The sequence below is a fragment of the Myzus persicae genome, unplaced genomic scaffold (genome assembly GCF_001856785.1).
Source record: "Myzus persicae strain clone G006 unplaced genomic scaffold, MPER_G0061.0, whole genome shotgun sequence".
Taxonomy (NCBI): domain Eukaryota; kingdom Metazoa; phylum Arthropoda; class Insecta; order Hemiptera; family Aphididae; genus Myzus; species Myzus persicae.
In genome coordinates, this window is record NW_019102520.1 from 1034628 (window position 1) to 1056128 (window position 21501).

A 21501-nucleotide genomic window follows, 5' to 3' on the forward strand; every position below is an offset into this window, starting at 1 on the left:
ATGTCCTTACTTATTATATTATTTTTGTGTCAATATTGTTTTGTGGCCACACGGATATGTTTTATTTATTTTTTGTTTTTGTTTATTAAAAGGTTATTTGATTGTATCTATTGTTCATAGCTTATTCTTTATATTTACTTGTATAGATATTATCATAACTTTAAATGTCAATGTTTTTTATTTTATTTATGTTTATTGTTCAGATCGAAGGCAGGTCGTATACTGACCATTAAAACCTCAATAATCACCTCCATCTTTGTTTCTTAGGTACTGAAAAGCTGGACCTATTCCTACCTATAAATTAAGGCTGTGACCTATACTTCTATTTAAAAATAACAAACAATTTCCTAACTACAATAGACATCATACAATTTAAAATACCAAACCAATTAAATAAAAAAATAATAAATACTAATTTTAAATCTTACATAAAGTCCAATTTGAATGGTTGTGTAATGTGTATTTTATTAATATATTTTTCACTGTCCCTATACGTGGCCACATAGGTAGGTAATGCATAATTAAAAAATATTTACGAACAATAAACAATGTATACTTTCATACATAAATGATTCTACAATATATTATAATAATAATGATATATTTTATGTAGCTAGTAGATAGCTAGGTAAAAATGGTCTAATGAGTCTTGCATTTAAAAATTTAAAATTTTGTGGACCAAATGCACTAATTTCCATTAACAGATTTTCATTATCAGAATATTTATTATTGAGTTCAATATTTGTTTTATCTATAAAAAGTGAATACATTTTAACTTTAAAATCTGTTTCAGAATTTAACGTTTTATTTTCTAAAATTAATTCAACTCAATTTTGTTTATTATTTTTTGTTAATTTTATGTTTTAGGCTCCAGGATACTTAATGTTTTATTTAATTGCAATCAATTTAGGTTCATTGTAGAACTTAGTTTGATAAGTGATAACTCTGATCATTTATTAAGCCACAAAAATATTTGTTTAAGACAATTAATTAATTAATTAACAAAATTGATTTAACTGTATCAGAATTTATGGGTATTGTAAACTTGTAACTATTTAAGTACCTGCTAAGTAAACTTGAGAAAGTAGGTAAGTCATTGGAAAAAAACAATAAGTATGTAAATTTAGTCTTTACTTTTAAGTAAGCCATATAGCTTCTGATGAATATAATTGTATGTAATAATAAGTTACAACACAATTTCTAAGGTAGCTTTTATCGCTTTATATAATTACATGTATGAATTTGAGAGAACTATTTTTAAAATTTAGCAGACAATACGTTACTAAAAGTTTTAGAGTTAGATAGGTTTAGCCAAATAGATATCTGATGGATATAGCTCACAAAAATTTAAAGATTGGAATTTATATTGATGGTTTACCCACCTATTGTAAAAAGTTTCAAAAGTCAGATATGACCAATTTTAGTTTCTATTTTAAATGTTAAGGAATTGGATATCAGGTAATGTTTTCCTATTGGTATTTCCCATTGTGTTACCAAAAGCTTCAATCAATTGAAGACATTTTGTATCCATTTGTGTGTATATGGAATATTATTTAATGTACTAAAGATTGGTAATTAAAAAGGTTAGGCAAAAAAGGTAAATATTTACAAAATCAAATATCTTTTCTTGGAATAGATTCAAAATTGAAAACCAGTGAATCTTATTGCAAATAATTTGATGATGAGTATCAAAAGGGAATAGGTAGTCCATTAACTGAAATTACCAATTAATATAATTGAAGTATAGTATGCCTTGACTATATGCATAATGTTTGCCTTGGAGTAACAAAAAGATTGATTCATTAAATTTCAAATTGCACTGTTTTTTACTGCATTTATACGATAGGTATATCTGCAGTCTTCTTAGCTAGTATGAGTTGAAATTACATCAAACATATTATATATAGGTTTACAGTTTTTGTTTACCAACACGGTACCGTATTCAAGAGCAACATTTTTTCGCTCTCTCTTGGAATTGATTTTAAGACTTCCATAGATCAAGGCATCAAGCCCTGTGACCCCCTTTGTTATCACGCCCTTGAATATGAATATAGTATTGTTTAGACTTAGACTATGAGTAATAAGCAATAATTATGATATACAGAGTGATCCAACAAATGTGAAATATGCCCACCCCCTTTTTTCTTTAATAATGAAGTTTTTCAAAATCTGATTTTTGGAATCTTTAAATATACTCAAAGACCATATTTTCATATGCTTGAGATTTTTGTGCCACTTAAGGAGTGTCTTGTGGCGATATGAACCTTTGTTTTTCAAATGAGAACCCCACTTTTTTTCTTTAAATTATTTAACGGATAATTTTTATGTGAATTTTTATGTATCGAAATCAAAATTTGAACCACAAATTTGAATCTAAATTTCCTAGTTATTGGACAATTTCGTACTAAGGAAAATAGTTCATAATAGGGATATGCTAATACAGTTCTATACGTGGAATAAGAAAAATAACTAAACAAATCAAGAAGGATTTTACTTGTTATTTACCTAAGTGTTTGACTAAATAAATATAAAATGACGTATTATTTTATATTATGTGTATAGACTATAGATAACAACGTATACTGTGTAAGCATATCATTTTTACCTATTATAAACTATATTATCCTTAGCACAAAATGTGTAATAACTAGAAAATTATTCGTTGGAATTTTGATTTCAATACATCAAAATTCTCAAAAAAATTATTCGCTAAATAATTTACAGTAAAAAAGTAGGGTTCCCATTTGAAAAAAACAAAAGTTTGTATCGCCACAGGACACTCCTTAAGTGGTACAAAAAATCTCAAGAATATGAAAATATGGTCTTTGAGTATATTTAAGGATTCCGAAAATCAGATTTTGTAAAACTTCATTATTAAAGAAAAAAGGGGGAGGGGGTGAGCATACTTGTTGGATCACCCTGTATATAACTATTTATTAATTTTGATCTTTAAATACCACTAATTAGATCACTATCGTGAAGCAATAGGGTAACCGATAGATTGTAACGCCTAGGATTATTGGGCCCTTATAATTAGCAGGTAGATTTCAAATAATAACGTCAGGGTTCGATACATCCATCTATGGGAGTTTATTTTTGTATATATTTTTTCTTTATATTTTATAATTTTATATATTATACATTTATGCTGAAAATAACATCTATGTAACATCAAGTATTGGTAAGATAGTGTTAGTTACCTACTAGGACGTTTTTTATAACATCAGATTGTAGTTGTTACGATGTTATTGGATTGTTTGAAAACACGTTACAATTGAGTTAATGAAACATAAATGTGACGTTATAAAATGTGTACATTAGCGGTACCGTTGATGTTGATGTAACTCAAAAGCAACAACAAAGGCAATGTTACATGTTGATTTGAAACTTCCCTTCAGTGTTTCTGTAACAAAATATTGCACAGTAGATACCTGTAGGTATCTTTTTTTACAATCATTCCAAGTAACATTTATGTATTTAAAACTTAATGAAAGTAATATCTAACAATCGAAAATAGTTGGTGGTGATTAAAAACAGATAAGAATTGCGTACGAAGAATGTTGTCATTTGTGTTAACGCTTTTTAATTAAGGAAAAGAAAATTTGTTTTTAATAGTTATAGTTAAAACAAAATTGCAGTTTTTGGAGTTAATTAAACTTAAGTTGATTCTACGGCGTTTGCATTGAATGTGTATGTAATTGATAATTATGTTTTGAGGACTGAAGTTCACATTTATAATTTATTCACAATATTGGAGTTATTAAAATTAAAAACGTTGTATTCAACCGCGTTGAGTTTATGTTCAGAAATTAAACTGTATGGTTATTGAACTATTAATTTAATTTTTGTTATGTTGGGTAATTTGTTGTTTCCAATTTTACTGCTTTTTCTTTCATTATTGTTAGTATTTTGATTACGCACGTTCCTGCAATACTTATTTAAAAGCCATAATATTTATCTATAATAGTACTCATATAATAATATTATTATAGTAAACAGTTTTTCACCAATGTCGCATGTCTTCGAACGAAGTAAGCGAGGTCGTGCACGGAGACAACCTAACCTAACCTATTTATTGGTTTTTTTGGAAAATGGGCTCCACGTTCGCCCATGAGTTATGTAATATTTGCAAAATATTAACAATACCTACTTGAGTACTAGATTTAGTTAGTTATCCGAAAAATTACTTCAGTCAGCTTAGCTATAGGTAATATAAGGCTATCCGTTGCCTATGGCGAATTTAAATTACGCGAGCATCGCCATAAAGCTAGATATACTATGGCTATTTTGGGATAACCTCAGGGGTTTTGGTGCTGGCATTTTCAGATTTGCCATAAAACTATAGTGACACCCACGAGGCGGACGTACAACTGACTGTGGTTGGTTAAATTATGCTCGGGACAATCCAACTCGATCGTGTGGCCAACCCGCAATGACTGTCAAACGGTCCCTTGTCGACCACTTTTTGTCGCTTCATACCAGAATTATATTACCTATATAGTTTCCATGGATCCATATTTTCGAAACTTTTTGTTTTCCACGGAAAATCGTATTTTTGTTACGATGAGTTATTATATCTCTTTTAAATTTGATGCCGTAATAGGCATGACACCGTACCACATTTTCCTGGTGATGAGTTGAACAAACAGACAACACTAGAGCGGAATACGATAATTAAGAACTATAATTTTATAGAGTTATATACATACTTATATTAGTAAAGTTGTACATAATTTTAATCTGTTCCTAAAATAACAAATTTATACTAGATAAGTTATTTTCTTAGATGTGTTTCTAGTGGATTCAATTCTGTAAGATAACACTATAAACATATTTGTTTATTTATCCGTACCTGTAGTCTTATATTTGTTGGGAAATTAAAAACAGACTAAAGACTATCCATGAAAGTATAAGAACTTGTATCTCCGTAATATTTTTTATAAAATTCAATACAACACATTATTTTTGAAAAGACCTACATTTTCCCCTCGCTGATGCAAGTAAACTTGTATAACATTTTGACATTCGAGGATCAAACGTTTGTAAACGCATATCTCGTATCCCTAGAGATTTGATTGTGGTAATAAAATTTGACTGAAACCTTTGAACATACAATATTCATATGGATATTTTAAAAATATGAATAAATTATAAGTCGCACTACAATGAAATGTTATTCATACAATAAACAAAGTATAAAGTAAGATATGTCTTTATCGGGTTTTCACATGTTATTTTTGATACTGAAATAGCATTACCTAAAAAAAAAACCGTACTTGTAGAAATTCAGTATTTATACACTTAAATTATTCTTATATTTTATTAGTATTACTACATTATTCTCGTAGTTCGTACATATTTTTAGTTATAGTAGGTATATTATTTAGTATTCACGTTATTTTGTCCGATTATTTTAATTTATATTAAAATATGTATTGTGTACATTATATGTAAATACAAAATAATATAAATATTGAAACATGTCGATGGAAATGTGGACGTAACGTAAATAATATTTAAATCAATTGAATATATTACAATTTAATTCAACTTACCATTTGTATAATTTGTGTGTTCGTAGAACTGTTTGTTGAGGAAGTTTCTATTTTGTCAACATATTGGCCACGCGCTGGAATTATTGGAGACCTTATACATGCCCTGAAAATATCTTTGTTCTAACATTTTAATAAGTATGGGATTGTGCTGCATGTCATCGAAGCTGTGAATAGTGATATTTATGCACATTGTAATAGCATTTCCGATTGAAGTTTAGAATAGAAATAAAGCATTACTATGCTTATAGATTTTTATTTTCGTAGTTATTAAGAACTTTTATGAATTGTATTCAAATTTAATTTCAATGCTGATAGTTATTTTTTTTTGTAAATTTCTATAATGATTTTTAGAACAAAAGGGGAGTACCTCAATAAAAGTATCATTTTTGCATTTTTATGCCATAGATGTCGTTGAAACTGCAATTTTTTGTTATATTTGTTTATTTAGTTTAATTTAATCCATATATATGATGTATGGATACTCAGCTCTATCGCAAAGGCTCGTGCTTATTATTATTAATAAGAACAATAATAATAATAATAATAATAACACATTACTTAAAATAAAACATAAATATGTAACATAGAGTGACCATATACGTAACTTTTTTCAGCATTGAGTCCCGTTGTCCTGACACAATGTAACGGTATGCATTTTCGCATTCGCACAAAGAGTATAAATCAATTTTACAAATCAATTTTTTCTAGTTATACTCGAATCTTTAAAATAACTGATTTTAGAACATTGTACGATTACGAGTTATTGTTTTGATGTGTAGTTCTAGTTACATGGGTTGCTGTATAGATTGATTTAGTTGGTTTCATAATGTTATCCATTTAATTCTTTAATTTTGATCTGTATATGTGTTGATAATTAATGTGGTGTATGGTGTTAGTGTGTTACCAAGAGATTAAGGAATAATTAAATAAAATGGTAGCAGTGACGTATTTAAAACTAAAATATTAATTTAGTTTTTAAATTACACAAGGGATAATTTTCTTGGACGTTTCGTTAATTTTTAATATGTGCATGTCATGTATACATATTAATGTAGCTACGAACTACGAAGGGTTTATGGTAGCTTGCGTTTATTATTATTTTAAATTATTTAACACATTATTCGTTCGACTGACAAGCACCAAGTAGATACATCCACGTTATTATTATGTTCATTTCTCTTCTATGGAAATGAAATACAATTTTCATTTTTTATCGAAAACCCGAGTGTGTTTTTTTTTTTAATCATGTTATCAACGGACTAATATAGTTTCGAAGAGTTTAAAATACATAGAGAGAAGTTCAATAAAACTGTGCTGTAGAAACCGAAGACAAAAAAACATAACAGTGTAGACATAACAGTGTAAGAACAAAGAATTAATCAAGCAAGAGACACACGTACAACATTTTATTGCTATGAGACGAAAATAAGAAAGAAAAATAGAGACAAAATCACAAAATCGGTTATTTTTTCAAAGTATTTACGAGTTGACGTCTTCGAGTTTCTTCAGCAGTCGTTCGTTCTCCCTACAAACAATTTCGTGGTCTCTCTGTAATAGGTCCCTGGAGTTGAATAGCTCGGCGTTTTCTCTGCGTAGCGCCTCGTTTTCATTCGCGTAATGTTTGACCAGATCCACAAGCTCCTTGGGGTCCATTTGTATTAACCGGTCCATGTCCATATTGGGCGGCATTTTGACATCTACGACGAATAAAAGTAACGGTTAGGTCAGGTCTGGTCTGCAAGTGTTATTATTATTGTTATTATCGCCATGTATACAATTGCATTAACGTGTAAAAACTAAGTGATAGAAAACGAATATGAAATCATATAATATTCTAAATAGATAGCGTTTTTATAAAAGTGATTGTTCTGACGGAATGGTAAGAAAAATAAAACAAAGGAGGTATCCTTAAATTACGTATCCCTTTATAATCATGAAAATAATATCGAAAATGCCTGTAATAATGTGTTCTGGACGGATACGCTGTCACCAGATATATGTAGCTATTTGGCGTAATATTGTTAATCTCTGATAATATTGTTTGACACGTCGAACGCAGAAGCTGTATGTGACGTCCGTATTTTATTTACAAAAGGAAATAATCTCAGACAAGTAGTACAATTTTGCGTTGTAAACTCCGTAATAAATTCGTTGACTCCAATCGATTTGTCAAAGAAATAATAAATAATTTTTAATTTTATTCAAGTGGAGAGACATTTGAAGATCTACCTAAAGCTGATATACTTGAGAAAAACTAATATTCATTTAAATCTCATAAGTTTTATTTCTGTATGTTAATAAATAGTAATAATAAAATGTCCGTCGACCCTTCCATACACCATTATAATAAATATTGTAAAAAATATATTTCATCACTAAATGGATTGTAAAATTTATAATATTTAAGGCTATCGACGATAATTCCACTTTATATTTACTGTTTAAGACCACCCGTCTCTACATCTTCTAAATAATTTACCATCATAACTAGTAATTGCCTAACAATGATGTATCATCAATTTTGTTGCTTTTGGAACTAATTAACCATAGTCAAATGTATGTAATGATGTATACAAAAAAATGATATATTGTACGCGTAACAATGTTATTATATATTAATATAATATTATACTAACAAGGGTGTATTATGTTTTATTCGATATTTAGATAATTATTATAGTTGTTTAGTATTGTTCTAATTTTCTCTGAATATGAATAATACAGTTTTAAAATTAAGACCAAGAATGTAAATTGAATTGTTTCATCTGTTCAGGAGTCATGGGAAGCTTTAAAATTTAAAGCTGAACTCTGAACGATGTCATAATATATCGTTGCATAACGTGAATTATGAATGATTTCATTGGTTTTTTAAAGTTCGTGTATGATCAACAAGCTCATGTGTAGAAATTGAATAAAATTATATATATTTTTTTTTTTTTGAGGGGGGGGGGGTCTAACAACTTAAAGTACCTAAATGCCATAAAAAATTGTCTCCTGTCGCTTTTGAAGGGGCATTTAAAGAATATGAAAATGTACATATAAGTATATAACATAGTATTACAAATAACATTTTATCTCAACTATATTAAAATTATTTTCCAATAATTTTTAGGGTGACTAGGATGATTATCTTTTTGGTGGAGGCTAATCTCTCATTAATCCCAACAGCAGTACTAGCATGACGTTAAGTATTTGCATAATCGCATTGTTTATTTGTTCGTGATAACTGGTAATCATTAAAATGGTATATTTTTTAATATTTTTATCCCCCCCAAAAAAAACGGTGTCCGTGCACACTCAACTTACTCGAAATACTTGCCGACGACGTCTTGTTAATATCCAAAGCCTTCCGCAAATGATCGTTTTCGTTCTGCAGCGCCTCCACCTCACGCCGCAAACTGACGATTAATGCTTCTCTGGGGTCCTGTAGTACAAACAAGTAGCTGTAATGACACTCATACAGCCATCATCAGAATATATACGTGATAATCATCGTCGTATAAACTGAGAATTAGCTTTTGTTTGGTTTTTATTTTTACTGCTTATTAGTTGTTATGTCACTGACGTGCTCGGAAATAACGCGACACCTAAATTAGGATTTATCAGGCCAATGTTTGCAGGGAAGTTGAGCAGAACAAGTATAATTGTGTATGTGTAGGTAGGATAAGAATGGCGTACCCGGAAAGGAAAATTGAAATATCACATTATATAGGTTTGGTATATAGGTCTAGACGGTCTAGTTTTCTGAACGAATTTAAAACTTTATTGAACCCTTTGACTCCTTTAAAAAAAAAATTCACATCAGATTCCCATAATTGATAACAATATTGACATCTCACCTCATTTTACAAACCTCGTTATAAAATGATGTCATTATCGTTATTTCAGTTATGTAATATGGATAATATATTTATGTATAATGTACAATATTGTACATAGTACATATATGTATATATTATTATTATATGATTATTACTGCCTAAAGGCACTCGTGCAACTGGCTAGCTAGATTAATCTAATTATTTTAATTGTTGAGTTTAGTATTTTTACACTAAAGTTAAGAAAGAACAATTATTTTTTTAAATATTAAGCGATGTCTCGCCATTATAAAAAGTTGATTAAAAGGTATTGCATGGATAAGAAATAAAATGAATACATTATTTAAGTTTAAAAATTAGGTACGGTAATTTCGTAGCATTTTTCATCGATTATGATTTATGAGTTTTTTTTTAAATGTTCATTTCAATTTATTAGCTATTATATCTATAAACTTTGAACTCATCAAAATGGGTTCACGACATCATTTTATGATGTCTATAAAATATTCAAGTGTTGAAATAACCAAAAACGTGAATAAATCAAAATGTCTACAATTTTATATCAAAAGTGAAAATGTTCAAATATATTATTAATGTCCAAAGTGGGGAACTCATATTTTATATAAGAGTACATTGGACTATATTTTTAAAAATATTCTTATAACATCACCTGAAATGTTTTAATTTGATTTTGATGGATAGCATATATTATCGTACACCTAAGATACAATTTTAACTAAATAATTCTGCATTAAAACAAATTTTTTAAATTAAATATTTTAGATCTATTGAAATGTTTGGTTTGGATTCATAGATTTCATAAAATGTGTAAGATATTTTTCAAATACTATCCTACTAATATTTTATCATTTTAAAATTCAAATATTATGCGTGTTACCTGTAGTAATATACATTTTATATTTTATAAAAAAATCTATTTTTTTTAATTTTCAATATATTATGTTCAAGCAAATATTAATGAACATTTAAAATTTTTTCTATTAGTGCATAATATACAATTCAACAATTATATGTTAAATCAATAATGTGCAATGCCAATTGGCGTAGTTAGTTAAATTGAATTATAATATATTTCATATTATTATAGAGATTAATTAAACTAATGTACCCATAATTTATTGTGAACACGTAGGACAAACATTTATAATTATAAAACCTATAGTATATTTGTTTTATTTAGATGGGCACCTACATTATTTTGACCCATTCTGTAGGAAGGACGCTTTTTACTGATGTGCAGGTGTTCGTTAACATTCATTGAACGAAAATAAATACATGACAATAGGGGCGCAATATTAGGAAAACAGCCAGAAATGAAAATGAACATGTTTTATCTGAAGAACTTGTTTATAATATTGTTTTTTTTTTAGTTTCAATAAAAACAGTATTTTTGATGATTAAAAACAAGTATTGAGTTCATATAAAAAATAACTATTGTCGATATGACTATATACTCTATGACCATACAATATGTATTAAAAAGCAATATTTGCATAGGTAAATATTAAAAATTATACCATGCACAATATTAAAATATATGTTATATCATTTATTCCCAATAAACAACCTATGTTAAATTTATAGATAAAAATGTATTTCTATGGAAATTTATATTCGTAAACACCTGGATTAGAGCAACGAAGTGTGTCAATATAAGTAATAGCTAATAACTAATAATTAAAATGCTAATATATGTTTTATAATATAAATATTAATGTTAAATAATAAATTATATTTTGTTTTTGTAAATTGTGCTGATTTGTTACAACACAAATAAGATTGAATAATTTAATGAAATAAACAAAGATAGCTATTTAATTTTGTCTGAATAAGTATCACCTATGTGTTTGTCTAATTTCCAAATTATTTAGTGTGAAAATAATATGTAATAGAAACTTGAAATAGTTAGTGGTATCAGTGTATCACGATTTTCAAGTAAAGTTGAATCATTTATTAAAGAGGATAAAATTACAGTTTATGAAAGTATATAAAAGTTTGTGTAACAAAAATTGGTAAATGGAAAATTAGATATACTAATGAAATTTATTTCTATGAAACGTCAGAATAATGAAAGCTTTAAATGTGTAACAAAATAGTCGAAATATTGATCCACTGCCGTTTGTATGTCATACTTAAACGAAATTAATAGTTATATTCGAAAGTTATAATATAACAACAAGTGGGTATAAAAGTATTTTAACGGAAAGTGTCACAAAAACAATTTATCATGATAGGTGTATTAATAATTTACGATTTGACTTATTATAAAACAAAATGAAAATGTTCAATCAGAATTAATATTTTTACTCGTGACAATCGAATATTATAATTATATTGATAATTTCAAATTAAATTGATTGTGTGAGTTTATTACATAGTATATATAGCACAAACTATGTTGAAGTTTGTAAAAAGGGTATGTACTATATTTGTATACATAATATTATGTTCTATACGTGGTGTTGTAAACGATATTTCACTAAAATTATCTCTTATCAATTATTCATAACTAACAAGTATCACTATTGAGCATTTAATTATATTTTACATGCAATTAATTACCTGCGCCAATTTATGTCTGTTATTAAATGTACTCTGAATGTATGGAAATACGTGTAAGATGAATAAGTGTATAATCCATTTCGTTGTATCAACATTTTATTATTTAAATAATTCGCATTATATTTCATCGTACAATGATAATTTGTTACAGCCTTACAGGTTAAAGTTTAATAAAACAATTTTACCACCGTTCGTATTAAGTTATTTGACGAAACTTGGATGAAAGAAAACGGCAACATTGATTAATTCGGTATCATTTAAGCCTACCTACGTATTTCTGAAGTATAATGGACTTTTTCGGTTTCGACGAACAATATTTATCAATGTCTGTATTAAGTGTTGTAGACATTCAATGGACACTTTATCATATGAAATACTTCTCTATACATATTTTTTCGATAGAAATGTTGTACACATTACAATGATTTGCTCGGCTACTGATAGAAGTTAATTGGAAGAGAGAAAAAAGGTGGCTTTGAATTTAATTAAAATGTCAAATAAGGATAAAATTTAATGAAATCTCCGTATCTTAAACCTGGGTAACTCGTAAACATTTTAATATAGTATATTCTATTATTCACCGATACATCACATTATCTAAATCTATCCACTTCGAATGGAAGGAGAGTGGAGTAACCTATCTTTTTGTGCAAACTTATTGACGGCAGTGTTTGTTCAGTTGTTTAAATTGAATTTTAGAGTCCCAGGCATTAGATTCCGTCAATATCTACTTACCATTTCGTATTCTTGCCGGTTAGGCTAATTCTACGAATTATGAAATTGACGAACGAAGATCCATCATTCTACGCTGACCAGTGATTTTTATACTTTTTATTCTAATTTTTTAGCTTTAAAGTTTCTATTTCTAATAACTATTTGCCTACTGTGTTGCACATAATTCTTTCATTATCTATTACTATATCACTTTGTTAATGTTACTATTTTAAAAACACCGAGCTTGCTACGTATACAAGTAAACATGATTAAATAAATAAATAAAGAATAAAATGAGATCCTTTTGATAAAATCGTATCGCTTGTCAGTTACTCGTAATATGTTTTCGTTTTAAGTTTCAAAGTTGTCGATAATTTTAGTTTAGAATTTTATTACATTTGGGTTATCGAAATTCGATTGTAATTTATTCGATGACGTCGTTAGAAAAAAGAGACATTAAATACCCTTTTTTAAAACTATATTTAACTTCGAATATTAAGATAATATATGAAATGTATTTGTTACGTACTTATACCCGATAATAAATTAAGTAGTTTGTTTTTATTGTGTGGTGAGCAAATGTTATTTATTATACCTATTAGTTTTATGCGATAATATCAAAAAAGTTGTACCATACATTTATTTTGACAGTTAGAATACAATAAAATTGTTTGCATTTTACGATTTTTTTTGAAAAAAATTCTATTCAATAGTAGGTACATGGAAACTTATTTTTTGGCATTTGTTACATTTCGATGTAAAATGGTGTGTTGTGGGTATTGAATATTAATATTATACATCTTATAAGCCAATAGTTACCTAGTTTTTATAATATTCTTGATGGATTAGTGACATGTATTATCATATAAAAAAGGACTACTGCTATAGGTATATTTTGAAAAATGTACCTACAAGAAAAGCGAAGAATTTATTATGTTTCGTTTTGGGTAGAATATAGAAGTTTCAAAATGTTTTGTTTTTTTCTATTACCATGTCTCACGTCAATATGTGTTGTACTTTTAACTAAATTATGTTGTTTTAATCATAGTTGAAAATATTGTTATTTGGTGTCAATATATTATGCGTTTAAACCATACAATTTATTATTTGTGCGGCCATTTTTTTATTATAATATTAAAGTTTAAACTCATTATTGTTTAGTATAAGTTTATACGATTCACTGACAGCCATTTCAAATATTTCGTTTGTTAATGTAACAATAAATATTATTTTTAAAATTTATTTATCATAGGGAGCTTTAGTGGTTTTTTATTTAAATGATATTAAGCTTTTTAAAGTTTAGTATTCTTGTAGATTACCTTTTAAGGTATATCAAAAATATAATTGAAGAATATTTGTTTAATGCTGTGACGTGAATTAAAACAAATAGAGATCTTTATGCATAAGTACATGGTATTTTTAGTCAGACATTTTTTTATTTTCTCTTTATGTGACTTGAAAATGAATTATTGATAAATTTATGTAATATGAATTGTAATTGGACGGATCTGGACACATATTTGCTGACATATTAATTTTATTTGCTATTAATTTGTCCCTCGATTTTCAAAAAATACGCTAATGAGTAATGCTCTATGCCTTTGTTAACTACTCATTTTAAATATAATATTATAGAAGATTACAAAAGAACAAATTATAATTTTAGTAATCAAATATCAACAACAAAAAAAAAAATAATAATAATAATAATAATAATTGTTCATTTAATTTAAGAATGAAAAATTAAAATATGATAAAATCATACATTAATTTTAAAATACTGCTTTTATATCTTCAACTATCCAGATATTAGTTGAATACAATAATTCAATTTGTAAACTAATAATAATTGTCAAAGAAAACGTTAAAGCGTCCGTGAAATATTACTATCGAAATGAAGAATCACGAATACATTAAAATTGAGTGTTTATAGTTTGATATAAATTAACGAAACCATTAAAAATTATATTTACCATAACTATCACTGGTTTGGTTTTGATTTTTTTTGCACGAGCTGCATACCTTAACGTGCTTATTGTTTCACTAGCATTTGATCGTGCCGGTGATATGCATGCTATCTGTTCAGTCAAACATAAATTATAAGAATTTAAATAATTATTCATATGGAGTATAAATGTATAATATCGGTTAATTTTATCATTAGTAAAACGAATAAAATATAATTACATATAATATAATATGTATTCACGTACACTTATACAAACGATTTCCCCCAGCATGCTCAGCTCCATTTTTTCTTTGATATGAATTTATTCAAATTCTGATTTATGGAATTTGTTAAGTATACTCAAGTACCATTTTTTCAAACAGTTTTTCAAGTTTTTTATACCAGTATAGTACTGTGGTCTATTGGTGATTTAATAAACTTAGTTTTTTTCCAATAAAAACCAATGGTTTTTACTGCAAATTGTTAAGCAGTGGATTTTTCTTTAGGAAATTTGAACAAGTAGTTTCTGAATCATTAAAATTTTAATAACTGTTGATACTATGTCCTCAAAAATAGTTTGATGATAATATAAAATAAACGTAATGTTTAATCTGGTACATATATACTTATTATACTTAGTCAATTTGTATACCATTTTAAAATGTTAACAGATTAATAAATAATTAACTACTATAATTTTTTTGATAATCATAGACCATAATCCATATCTTTGAAGCCTATTAACCTTTGTGTACTAAGGATAATCTAAAATACTATTTGTTCAAATTTTGATTTAGATAGATACATCAACATGTTCAGTAAAGTCGTCTGCTGAATAATTTATAGAAAAAATAAAATGCGATGCACATTTGAAAAAATAAGTTGTTTTCGCTACAAGACACTTTTTAAATAGTATAAAAATCTAAGTATTTGAAAATATGTTCTTTAAGTATAATGAAAAATTCTCAATATATAATTTGAATAGATGTATAAATGGAAGAAAAATGGGGATGATTATATGCCTGGAAATAATTCAGTGCGACAATATGTCTTATAGTGGTAAAAACTTTTTCAGATGCTATCCGTCCTTATTTGTTGTGAATCGTCAAGCAGATGGTTTTTATTGAATTGTTGATTTATATGAATTGTGTTGTAAAGATTAGTTTCAGAGTTATTAAACTTAGTATTCTAAAGATATAAGGATAAAAAGGTTAGTAACTCTCCTTAAATCATACGACAAGTAGATATGGTTTTTAAAAATTCAGTATTTGAATAAATGCATAATTAAAGGAAAATACGGTGGCTAACCACCCTATTTGTATAATATGTAAATTCATACATAATATGTATTATTTGTATTATTTTATGTAACGAAGTTTGGATTTGTTATTTATTTTTGAACATTGAAGCAAAAAGAAAATGGATTCAATTGTACGACCGTGTCGAATACAAGTATTTATGTATGAGATTTTTATTTTAAATTCTATCTACAGTTATAATATTGTCATTAAAGTTAATAATAATTTACCTACCATTAACGTGACACCTGTGCCGGCTAAACTATCAGACAGGAGTTTGGTAAGTTTACTGTCTCGGTACGGTATGTGGCCTTTCCGCTTCTTAGGATCACTCAGAGATGCTATGCAGTATCCTGAGTGAGAAAAAAAAGAAAGCTCATTAACACGAACGAAGTCTACTTTTCATTTTTCTTGACCATAATATATTCCCCCGCCCTTACTGTGGCGGGGGCCAACTTTTCCGTTTGACACGTTGTGTTGCACTGATAGGTATATACTACCTACACATGATTGTAAGTAAGTATAGGTAAGGGTGTTATCGATCGAAAGGGTAATGTTTTCTATTTTTATTTTTGCGGAATGATGACCCCAAGAAAATATCTTTATTATTTATTCAACGGCTACCAAAAGGTTGACCTCGACTGCTTAGCCAACAATTCTGTCGTGACATATCGATTAAAAAGTTGAAGACCCTGATTATTACCAAAAATAATTTTATTTAATAATTTTGAGCGAAAACAATGCCAGAATGGTGGTGAAAATAGTGTAGTATTATAGCAATTAGAAAGTCACACAACATAACACTTTGACCGTATTTTAACTATGTGTTAATAGCGATTATCAGATGGACACATTTTTTCTACGTTGAACCACTTTATTCTAATATGTACTGCAACCAACAGAAGGCGAATTAATATTATAATATAATAAATACTTTTTAATTAGTAGTTAAAGTAGTTAACCTACCTGTCTAGTTTATTGTTGATCAGCCTCACCATTATATATTGCAATACATTATGTAATTAGTTTTTGGAGTCATTACAGAGACAATTTGGATTCCGAATTGGCCTAGATATAGTTATGACTAGTTTGTGCATAAATTGTACACAGCACTTTACCCATAAACTAATTGCATAATATATTGATCATTAATGGCGGGGTGCATCAACCATAAGCTACATACAAATATATATATATAAATTATGTACTACCTAGAACCATTAAGCTTTTGTTGATATTATTTGCTTCTTCTAAAGTTTTTCCTTCACTCATGGTTTTCTTAGTCATTTCACTGCCAGCCAAATCAACAAAATTAATTTTGCCTTGTTTTGTGATAAAAACGCCGTCTTCAGATATCTAAAAGTAATCAGTAAAAATATTAAATATAATGAATACATATAATACTGCATATTATGCTTACTGTAAATTAAAACAAATTTATATTAATTTCAATAATAAGTCGTTTTAAACCATAGGAAATTTTTTTTTTTATTGTGTATTGCTGGACAAAATTGAGTAATGTAAACATATAGTACTTAATACTTATATTATTCGTAATTTTTCAATTTTTCAAATTTAAAATGATACAATTAATAATGTAATAACGTCGTGTAATAAAATCGTAAAATTAATACCAGACTAAGAATCCTAATGTATTTTGTAGTTAAATTAAAAATAAACAACAACTAAGTAAGACAATATATATAAATATAAAATGTAGGTACTTATTTATATGTATCATTTTTTACCATGAAAAATACCATTGTAATCCAGTTTTTTATATAAGTATACATTTTTTAATACGAAATAAAAAATAACAGGCAGATAGTTCAATGCAGTAAATTATATATATTAGATTTGACTAAAAATTAGATTTCTAACGATGTAGTTATAATCAGTGCTCTTAGTTATGTTCACATAAATTAATTTTACTAATCCATCTAGTCACTTTCGACTAAAATAATTTATTTTAGCGTATGTGAAGATTATGTGATAAATAATGCAATATTTACAAAATTCCAGGTAATTATTATGTAGTATATATATGGTAATAATGGTACTATGGGCTTACTGAATGTGTTTATTTATTGAAACCACAGCTATTTTGGTAGAAATAATGTATTAACCCACACAGCAAAATTATATTTTGAAAATGTTGCGAGAAAAATGTAAATATTGCTAAAAATTTTAAGATTATAACATACTGTCACATTATGTTTTGGTAGCGAATACCACCTTTTCATAATATGCAAAGGTAATGTTGTCAACACATTTTTAGTAAAACTTTTCAATAGCTACAATTTTCAACATATTTTATGAAATCGTCTGTGACAGTGTTTGATTATCAATGTTGCAAATATATTGTTGTAATTTTTTGCCAAAATAATGTAGAGTGTATATTTTGAACACATTTTAAGACATTCTTTGTGACATTGTTTGATTGCAAAAATATTATACCGTAAGTGTTTCAAACATGTTTTAAGAACTCTAGCTCACAATATTTTATTGTGAACGTTTTCAAAATATATTTGGGAAAACATAGTTATACAATTAGTAAAAAAAAAACTTCTTATATTTTGATATAATTTATAAATATATTTTATATTTATCGATAAATCTTATTGCCACTGTCTATATTGTTTTTGAAAATAATTTTTTCATCGGATATTAGTGATTGGGCCATCCAATTTTTTAGTGGCTAACTTCTACTGTACTTACAACTCAAGTATATAAACTATACATACGAGTATAATAATGATAATATTAATAATAATACTATTGGTTCAATTTTTTTAGTTTTAATAGGAAAATGATATCGCACGTTTGAGAAGAATAAAAAGTACCTATTAGTTACGTTCATTAGATTTTGAAAATATTTTATTAATAAATATAAAATATACTTTTTTTCAAAGATCCCTTTAAATTACAACGCATATCCTTAAGGCAAATTATGTTATGTGTTGCAATTGCATTGATGCTTTAAAAGTTAATTTCTTAAATAAATAAAATATTAATATAGCTGAGGGAGGAGTAGATATGGGATCTAAGTCATTCAATGATTAAACTCAATCCCTATTAGGATATAAACAATAAACGTTAATGAATTTGGCCTATGATTTTTAATCACTGGAAGAGTTACTATAACTGTGTAATGTCTTTTTAGCTATTTTATTCTCTGATACATCAGATTTTTTTTGTAGTTATTTATAGACTACACAATTTTTTCATTATATGGTTTTAAATTTTCGTATGAATAATGTCATATGAGCATAAAATTAATATTTGTATACATTTAAATTAAAATGTTGACTTTATTTTAATACAAGCAAATAAACAATTATTAGCCCAATGTCAATGTATTATTTGTACTTGTAAATAATTATTAAAATTAATAATCCAAATGTAGAAAATAAACTCTGAAAGTACTTAAAATTAATTAATAAAAACCAAGGGATAATGAATCGGCAATTATATTCTAAAAATGTGTTAAAATAATTTAAAAGCAAATAGCTATAAATGTATACTTATACTCACTTGTTGTTCAGATGTTATATACACTGTCAACATCGTGTGACTCCTACTGGAGCATTCGTTCATATTATGGCTTCCTACTGTTCTGTTTTTCATGCCTAAAGTAAATAAAAACATTTTCTGCAGTTTAAAAATTCAATAATAACTTTTCCAATTTCATTTAAAATATAAAAAATTTCAAAATACCATACAACGTATAAAAAAATAAAAAAATATATATGTACTTATATTTTTTAATTTAATAATATAATAGGCCGCATAAGTTAACTTTTGAATTTCGTAGTAACGTCTTATATAATTATGTACTTAATTGATTGGTATTATTATTGCATTTGAAAAACAAGGACAATTTTTTCATACATTTATGATACACTACACACCTTCTTCCAGCACAGCTTGTAGGTCATCTAATTCTTCACAGTCCACCATAAACAAATTATCAACATAAAAGTTACGGGCTTTCCTGGACCATCTCACTTCTAATGGCTTTCTGACAGTTCCTGGATTCAATAAATCTATCACCTTTATAATTTATTTTCAACATTAGATTAAATTAAAACACTTGTCCGTTCAGTGAGTGGTATTAATATAATATTTTGTCTGGGTCATTAAACTTATTTTTATTGTATACAAATTGTATAAAATGTTTTTTTTTAAGTTCAATGACTGGACATGTCCAAGACGAATATAATATATCAATACATAATAGGTATATCGAAGTTGAGTTGAATGTTTCATTCAAACCCAACACAAATGATTGCAAAAATGTTTGAGTTCAACGAACTCCTATCGATTTGCATATACAAATGTGTTGAAGTGTTAAATTATCCAACAAAATAATTGAGTAGGTATATATTATATGATTTGGTAAATTACTTTTTCATTGTAAATTTCTAGAAATGAAGCTTTGAGTACAAAATGAAGATCTTGTCGTTGTTGTACCAATCGAAATAGGTACATAAATGATCGAAATACTAGACCATGATCCGCGGAAAAAGGTTCAATGCGCTTGTTGAAAAACTAAAAATAATCAAATTAATTTTAGTTAGCAAATTGTATTATTACAAAATGTAGATTATTATTTCAAAAACAGAACTTGATAAGTACTGTATAGTGTATATATATTTTAATTATATGTTTATATGGTCCTATACTTGGAATTTGTATGTCATGGATAGTTGGGGTATTTCAGCAAAAGTAATTCATAATATTGTAAATTATATTTTAGTTTAATGAAATAGTTTATAGTAATTATGATCAACAAAGAATATCAAATTTGAAATATGTATGATAAAAAAGCTGGATATACCTGCTCTTTCATACTCATACATTATTGTATTATAATTACATTCTTTTATTATTTAGTGCTTTTAAACTCAAATCATTTATTTAGTGAACATATCCATTATCAAGTATCAGTTATTAATATTGTAAAATAAAAATAAAAATGTACCTATTATCAATTAATAATAGCACCAAAGTTAACCATTGAAATAAATAAAAAATTGCTATAGTTTTTAAAATTTAGATAATTTGTAAAATTAATATACATGAGTAATATGAATAAATTTGTATTTTTAAATTTACTATATAGTTATAATAATTGAGAAGTGGGTAACGAGAAAAAACATAACATTGAATACAATTAAAAATAAGTACGAGAGTAATATTTTATTCGGAATTAAAATCATTTTAAAACCTAAAATATTGCTGATGGGAATGGAGCCAAATTAAACTAATACAATTCTCAATGAGTATAATTTTGAATGTGAATATGATTGCGGATGATTTACGGTGGTTTATGTTTGTCATATTAAAATAATATATATCACTTGGACACAAGTCTGTAATTTATCACTGTAAGTTGTTTGGGTTTACAGAATATCCACACAACGGACAACTTTTAAGCGTTTACATTTTTGTATGGCAGATGGACACGTCGCACGTCGTATTCAAAACAAAACATAATTTTCGGTAACTACTAGCTACAGTGCTATTGAACTGATGGATTACTTTTTCTAGGAATACATTTATATCAGATTTTAGAAAATATT

The 21501-nt window shown here is 26.9% G+C and overlaps 1 protein-coding gene across 1 annotated transcript in view; it reads right to left on the reverse strand.

Annotated features, from left to right (window-relative positions):
* Positions 1–21501, reverse strand: part of LOC111032379 (kinesin-like protein KIF12) — a 43850-nt gene that overhangs the window by 10664 nt on the left and 11685 nt on the right. The window contains exons 5-13 of the mRNA XM_022312678.1: positions 20324–20467; positions 19828–19969; positions 19451–19545; positions 17128–17272; positions 16151–16269; positions 14644–14748; positions 8862–8979; positions 7039–7252; positions 5556–5658 (exon numbers count right to left, since the gene is read on the reverse strand). Coding sequence (XP_022168370.1) covers positions 5556–5658; positions 7039–7252; positions 8862–8979; positions 14644–14748; positions 16151–16269; positions 17128–17272; positions 19451–19545; positions 19828–19969; positions 20324–20467 — 1185 coding nt within the window. The remainder of the gene's footprint in view (positions 1–5555; positions 5659–7038; positions 7253–8861; positions 8980–14643; positions 14749–16150; positions 16270–17127; positions 17273–19450; positions 19546–19827; positions 19970–20323; positions 20468–21501) is intronic.